Source organism: Schistocerca cancellata, chromosome 10 (genome assembly GCF_023864275.1).
Source record: "Schistocerca cancellata isolate TAMUIC-IGC-003103 chromosome 10, iqSchCanc2.1, whole genome shotgun sequence".
In the NCBI taxonomy this organism is placed as follows: domain Eukaryota; kingdom Metazoa; phylum Arthropoda; class Insecta; order Orthoptera; family Acrididae; genus Schistocerca; species Schistocerca cancellata.
In genome coordinates this window covers 199,923,819-199,931,563 of record NC_064635.1, presented here as the reverse complement: position 1 = coordinate 199,931,563, position 7,745 = coordinate 199,923,819, and the positions used below count along the sequence as shown (strand labels likewise).

General features: G+C 44.4%; 1 protein-coding gene across 1 annotated transcript; it reads right to left on the bottom strand.

Annotated features, from left to right (window-relative positions):
- Nucleotides 1–3,872: 3,872 nt before the first annotated feature.
- On the bottom strand, nt 3,873–5,070 carry LOC126106263 (speckle-type POZ protein-like). The gene is made up of 2 exons (XM_049912487.1): nt 5,067–5,070; nt 3,873–4,903 (listed from the first exon to the last, which is right to left on the bottom strand). Exons 1-2 carry the CDS (start codon nt 5,068–5,070, stop codon nt 3,873–3,875), a joined length of 1,035 nt encoding a protein of 344 aa, XP_049768444.1.
- Between the last annotated feature and the right edge of the window lie 2,675 nt (nt 5,071–7,745).

Genomic DNA, 7,745 nt, shown 5'->3' with positions numbered 1-7,745 from the left:
TTGTGGTGTGTTTTTGCTTTCAATGGTGAATTTGTCATTCATTTGGTATGTTTCGCCGTTAATGATAACTATAGGATAGCAAGGTCTTGAATGGCTTGCGTATCGTGACTGTATTTTGGCTACTGTTGATTTGATTTCTTGTTTATCGGTCTGGTGAAAACTTATGCCAAGTTTACTAATTTCCGCCTGTAGTCCGGAAGTTGGTTTGAAGGTAAATCCGTCGGTAAATCTTTACTGGACCTAACTGTTAACTGATCTTGCGTTGAACTAATGCCATTATTAAATCGTTTCTTGTGTGCTGTAAGTTGTATTACCATAGACAAGGAGACAGGGCACATTCTGTGGTCGAGGGGTAGGCACGGTTGCTGCTTTGCGCGTGGCGTCTTGTCGCTCGCTATCATTTCCCGCGTTAGTACGGGCGGCGTGAGATTTGTTTGCTCGCGGTTGTATGGTCGCTAGTCAGCTAAGCCTGCTCCCGCTTCACGGTGTGCCGTGTTTCGTAAGGCGTACGCCGACTTTCAGTCACTGTTACTCCTGTGTTGCTGTCGGTCGCTTACCGAAACGTTAGTCTGTTTTAGCACGGTGGCCACTGGGCCGTGACGAGGTCGGCTGATGACCAGCGTTGGGGCGGTCGTCAGCTCTGAGTGGCTTCGGTCGCTTGGACTTGGCAGTTACCTCCTGATTAAACAGATCAAACTTGTTTATTTGCAGTAAATTCCTAAATAGTTTGTGAGAAAAGTTGTAACTGAGCTATTCACGATTTTACACAATGTAAGCATTTTGGCAAGGCATTTTCCTATGTTTTATTTAAATGAGAATTATTTATTGGGGTTATTCACCTGTTCTAGCTTACCATTAAATTTGTGACTTAGCTTTCATGATTTTATTTAATTTAAGCATTCTTGTAAAGCAGTCCTTTATGTTTTATTGATTGGTAATTCTTTATTGGTGTTATTCATTGGTTGAAGGTTAAGGTATGTTTGTAACCAAGTTTATGTCCTTGCTTAATTGAGATTTGTTAAGAGCCTTTATTGCTCGAAGATCATTAAAGCTTGGGTGCTTGTAATTGTGAATACTGTTGTCTATGTTGTGGACTACCCTTCCACTTCCACAGCCACGCTGTCCTATCTACCAGTTTGAGTGAAGGCTTCTGGTTCGGAAATGAACAAGTCGTAAGTTGTAGGCGAAAATCATTCTGATACCACTCGTAGGGCAATACATGTGCTGGTATTTGAGCCATGGCGGCTCATATCGATATTGCCACTCTGGTGGTTTATCACTCCTGCCACGGTCAGGGCGGTAAGCAGCGCCCTTGGGGCCTACGTGAGGAGTAACGAGGCGAGGTCCTGTGGGGGTGGGGGTGTGCTCTGGGACGTGGAGGAAGATGCAGCGAATGTGGGACCGGACCCATCACACGGAGATATACGAGTTGGCTCTGAACGGAAGGCGCCGTAGCAAGCAGCGGGAAGCGGGCGTCCTGTAATTGTGTGAAGGAGTAACGATTTTTGCATTGGATGTCCCAGTGGTTCCTGAGAGTTGCGGTGGCTGCCGTCGGAGAAGAGAATTGGTAAGAGCTTGTGTCTACGCTCTTTTCCGTACGGTGTTGCTGCCTGCGAAAATCAGGCGCTTGTATTGACCATACGGGAACTGGTGATGTAACATTACATTTGTGATTGAGTCTCACTTGTACTGCGACAATTTAGAGGCGAAAACTGGTGGTTTCATTACGTCTGGTTCTTTGCTGTGCAACTAAGGGAGTCAGTTATTTGGGGTAACTGAGGGAGCACCATTATGTTGGCCTAAGTGATACGTTCTCCACGTTTTGTCTATGGCTTTGCGAATCGAAATCGTAGGGGAGTACACGTGTGAGTAATTTGCTATTGTATTGATGGTTATGTTGTAAAGACTGTTCTCTGCTGTGTTAAATCACGCGCTGATTTGTAGCCAATCCAAGCAGAAGTTACCATTGCTACTTGCTTATGTACTACTGTCCTTATGATTGGCGTTGTTTGTCTTTTGATTGTGGGTGTGCTCACATTTAAAAAAATAATTACGGCTACTATTCATAAGGGTTGTCTAGTAAGGAAATTGCTTAAGCTTTTATCCTATGCTGGTCTGTTTGCCTATCACGTTGGCTTTCTATGCAGTAAATGAAGGAATGTGTATGGTGGTTCAAGATTGTAGGCTGACTAGTATTTGAACTGGTGTTGAGGTTAAGGGCGAGATCAGCATCCCGCAAACCCGCACGCTGCGCGTGGTTAAATGTTCCGCTATTGCGGAGCCGGCTCTCTGTTCTTGGATTTTGTAAGGATACGTGATGAGTGCATCGCTGTAGTTCTTCGCGTGCTAAATCGCGGGGTGTCGGTGCCGTCCTAGGGCTAGACTTGTGATGTATGTTATGTTGAAAGGCAATTAACTGTACCAAACTTAAGAGAGCTTTTAGTTTGTTTTAGGTCTGTACATGCAATGATGTTGATATTTTGTCGATTGCGGCAATAACTTCCTGTGTGGGGAGATCCTCTGAGGGACTTGTATTGTACTGTTGCAGTGCAGTCCATCTGAAACGTGATGCTTAAAACTGGGGACTGCAGCTATCTGATGTCATATTACTTTTTAATCTTAAATGTCTTGGATGTAATATGGTTGTTGAGGATTATGTAATTAATTTTGATCACTGGTTCGTTAAAGGAAGTATTTCGTTTTAAAATATGTGCTCAGTCAGAGCCTATTTAAATATGTTTTTAACTCATTCAAATTTTCTAGTATTGCTTTCTTAAAAGGCTTTCAGTTAAATGATTGCTATTTACCTGTTTAAAGGTTTGAGTGACAAAGGAAAAAAATAGTATTTTGTAATTTGTACTGATTGTTCCTTTTGGGTAATACCTGACTTACGTGTTCAATAAACGAATGTCTAGTCAATGATGATGCACTGTTCTATTGCTAGCCCAAACCCTCCACTCCACAGCCTATTGAGCTGCTTTGTGTCGAAATTGTGTTCAGAACACCCCTCTGACCTGACACCTCAGTATTGTTGTTGCTAAGATTGTAGGGTAGGCATCTGTCAGGGTGGTAGTATGGACAAGACACGAACAAATGTCTAGTAACCATAGATTCTGTAATGCATACCTGAGGAACTATGAGCACTAGTTCATCTTCGCTACTGTGAAACATCTCCTCCATTGAACAAATGCTAATAGCTCTTAAGGTATGCATTTTAGAGCTCATGTTTACTAGACTTTCTCTCTCGTTTTGGCCCACACTACCGCCTCAGAAAGTTGCCTACCGCACAATCTTAGCAACAACAGTATTGCTGCATGTATTCCACTATCAGAGGTATCAAAACGGTTTTCGCTTATGCTCTCCGACTCTTTCGTTCCGTTTCAGGGAACTTTACCTCAAACTGATACATTTGTCCGCCTTCATCGTCCCTCAAAGTTTGTAACATTATCACAGGATCACCCTGTACAAAGATACAATTACAAGCACCGGAGTCTATAACTTTGATGCTGTGTAGCGTCGCTGGATGACGATTCTGGACATGGGTCCCTGAGTAAAACTTGACCTAAGTCCCCTCCACAACCTCTAGAAGTGTGTAACATGAATTGTGAAACATTTGCATAACTTTGAACTGCGTAACTTAACTTTGAACTGCGTAACTTTAAATGGTATAATTGTGTAATTGTAATTTTAAATTGTATAACTTTAAATTAATTTGTGTAACTTTAAATTAGGGTCCGTCGCTCTAAAAACCGCTAGCCTGCAACTCAGCGCCGGTCCCTCTACAAACACCTAAGAGTCATCAAAATCCGTGATTAACATGTCTGATATTCCCCTTGTCAGAGCTCAGGTTCAGATTCAGCTGTCTCTCCCTCTCATGCCATTAGCTCGCTGATACGCTGTATGGCTTCTGGGTGCGTGGATATGGTCTCAGTCCATCCAGGGGTGCGCATCACCTGGTAGAGGTTGCGCTTGATGAAAAGGACCGCACGGTCCCACAGAATGTCGCAGGAGAAAATCGAGGCGTTGGCTGCAGTTTCTGCGGCGTTGTCCACACTGAGAAAGCTGGCGATGTGGGCCTCGCACTGGCGCTTCAGGTGTTGCAGCTGGTACTTGTCGGCGGCTATCAGCAGGTCCCACGTCATGTCCCTGAGGGCCGGCGCCACACCAGTGTACACGTACAGCAAAACCTGCTTCAGCGCTTCCGACTTCACGTCCGAGACCTTCACGAAGCCTTCCTGTGCCTCCTTCGTGTGCGGCTGCAACATGGCAGCAAAGTAAGGACTCCGCACGGACAGTAAGGCCCTGTGTGCCTTCAGAACCGTGCCTCCTGCGTGTAGCTCGAAGTCCGTGAGGACTTCTTTTTGCAGCATCTCCCCCAGGCCCCTCACTATACTAGCGTGTGGTTCTGCAGCGTCTACTACAGCCAACTCGTCCTGGACAATGCACTGTATGCCGATTTCGCACTGCAGTGTTATCTCGTCCGCGCGGTTGTCGTCGTCTTTAGTTGCGTCTGGTTTCCTGATGAGGAGCATTTCTGTTTCTTCTCCTTGCTTCAACATGTACCATGTGCGTGGGAATACTTCTCGTTTCTCGCCTGCTGGGAGAATCTCGTCGGCTTTCAGCAGCACTCTCAAAGGCTTTTCCGAGCCGCTCTTTGTCAGCAAGAAACTCAGGTGAAGTCCATTCGAGTCGTTTTGAAGGACCATGCACCACTCGCTGGAATTCTGGTGGGGGAACGGAGTGGAATCGACACTGGTTGTTCCTTTACCCAATGCTTTCAGGCCTTTCACAGTCCATGTGCTGACAGTCGAGTAGTCCTCGAACCTCGTACCACGTGAGTGCTTCGTAACGGTTGGTGTACCTGCTCCTACTTCCGCAATAGCAGTTGTCCAGGTGGTTGTTTCTGCAACAAACAAATTCAGCAAATTATGCTGAGTACCTATTATCAAAGGGGGAGGTATTACATATACAAAACATGGATTGCTCGCTACAAAAGTATTTGGTTTCCAGATATTTCTAATAACCTTGAAGAGACGATAGGAGAATCGGTAAAAATATTGACTTACTCATTATATCAGAGTTACAAGCAGAAATAAAAAGCAAAGAATAAAAAGCAAAGAATAAAAAGTCATCGGGAGCAGAGGACGTGAACGTAGACCTCATAAAGAATGGAGGAGTTTTCCTCAAATTTTGACTTCATCTATTAAACACCTGCTAGCTTAGGCTCTGTCCCCGCCGCAGCCACAGTGGTCCACAAAACCACAACGACTACCGCAGTCCACTTCACCCCTTCGCCGCCCCACACCGAACCCAGGGTTATTGTGCGGTTCGGCCCCCGGTGCCGGTTTATTTAAAGTGCACTTGTGTCAACCAATCTCTTGGTTGCCAGTACCAATTCCTACCGCGACAGTTGGCTTTGACCACCTTCCACCCACATATCATCAGCATTGAGGACATCACATTCGGCTTCTCGGAGTATAACGATTTCCTACTCGCATCATAGCAAAAATAAACCGACAAACTACAGAGGTATATATGCTTTTAAGGCAACATAGAAATTGAACGCTGATGTATTAAATGACAAATTAATGCGAATAGTAGAGTCACCCTTGAAGGAATAACAGAATGATTTTCGAAACGGGGCAGCTTGTACTGACAATGTATTTACCATGAAATATTTAATGGAGGAAAGAAAGGAATACAATTTTCGCACTTATATGTTATTTGTAGATTTACACTGGTGTCCAAAATAAAGCAACAAACGGAAATCTTGCAAGGTTGCATTTACTTTGCCACAAAACTGTACAAACAGGCAATAGAAAAGTAGAAACGATGTAAAGAATTCAGAATGTAAACGATTGCAACATGCATAACTGTAGACAAAAATGTTCTTCGGAGTTAACTGATTTGCACATGCATTCCAACAACTGGTTAATGTGGTCAATATGGGGTGTGACCACCCGTGGCAGCAACACAGGCCTGAAAACAAGCGAGTATGCTGTAAACGCACTGCTCCCAAGTCTTGCGACGCAACAACCGCATATGAGGACCCAACATCTCGTCACGTTACCAGACAGCAGTTAAACCTTGCCGATTCATCCATACAATTTCATGAGGAGGTGTCCGAGTGGTCAATATAATCCCTGTCCACACCATTAGCGATCCTCCACGATATCGGTCCCTCTCCACAATGTCTGGGTTCCGAAAAAGTGTTCCGCATTTCTTCCAGATGCGAATCTGTCGAGACTCACTCTCCAGACCAAATATGGGCACATTTGTGAAAAGAACAGTGGCCCACTGTTCGACCGTCCAGGTGGCATGATAACTTCACACGAGACATTCCGTTCTCTGAACATACGTCAGAGGTAAACACACGGAAGGTCTCCGGCAGTAAAGGCTTCGATAAAACACGCCCAGTGGATGCTGCGAGGTCAGGTTTACCAACCAGTACTAAGGCGATACCGTCGTTCCCTTACAGCCAAATAATTGTTCTCCCTTTATGATTCCACACGTGGGCGGCTCTGGCCTGGTCTCTGGGGTATAGTTTCGGTCTATATAAACTGTCGCCACATCCGAAAAGAAGAGAATGAGTTACATTGGGACAAGTCAGTTTGCGACTGTCTTGCTTCCATTCTTCCTGGGGTCCTCCACCGCAGATAGCGTCTCCTCTGTGCCATACTACCCTGTCTGACTTTGTACACAGCGATTGTGGATGTGGGACTACCCGGCAAACACTAACCCGTTTGATAGGTGCCTGACATCATCTTCGGCGTGGTTGTTCAGTGACTGGAAACCAGCCTTCTTCCGTGCAGAAAACTTTCGTACGCACATCTGCTAATAATTTGTATAAATATAATGTGAATTAGTCACAGGATGGAGAAATAGCGGATTATTGCTTTAATTTTGAAATCATTGTACATAAACCTTTGAAAGCATGAGCAGTGGAATCTAATGCTTAAAATGGAATACTGTCAATATATAATGTTGTTGTCGTCTTCAGTCCTGAGACTGGTTTGATGCAGCTCCGCATGCTACCCTATCCTGTGCAAGCTTCATCTCCCAGTACCTACTGCAACCTACATCCTTCTGAATCTGCTTAGTGTATTCATCACTTTGTGCCCCTCTGCGATTTTTACCCTCCACGCTGTCCTCCAATACTAAATTGGTGATCCCTTGGTGCCTCAGACCATGTCCTACCAACCGGTCTCTTCTTCTTGTCAAGTTGTGCCACAAACTCCTCTTCACCCTAATTCTATTCACTATTTATATGATCTACCCATCTAATCTTCAGCATTCTTCTGTAGCACCACATTCAGAAAGCTTCTATTCTCTTCTTATCCAAACTATTTATCGACCATGTTTCACTTCCGTACATGGCTACACTCCATACAAATACTTTCAGATACGACTTCCTGACACTTAAATCCATACTCGATGTTAAATTTCTCTTCTTCAGAAACGCTTTCCTTGCCATTGCCAGTCTACATTTTATATCCTCTCTACTTCGACCACCATCAGTTATTTTCCTCCCCTATAGCAAAACTTCTTTACTACTTCAAGCGTCTAATTTCCTAATCTAATTCCCTCAGCATCACCCAACTTAATCCGACTACATTCCATTATCCTCGTTTTGCTTTTGTTGATGTTCATCTTATATCCTTCTTTCAAGACTGTCCATTCTGTTCAACTGCTCTTCCAAGTCCTTTGCTACCTCTGACAGAATTACAATGTCATCTGCAAACCTC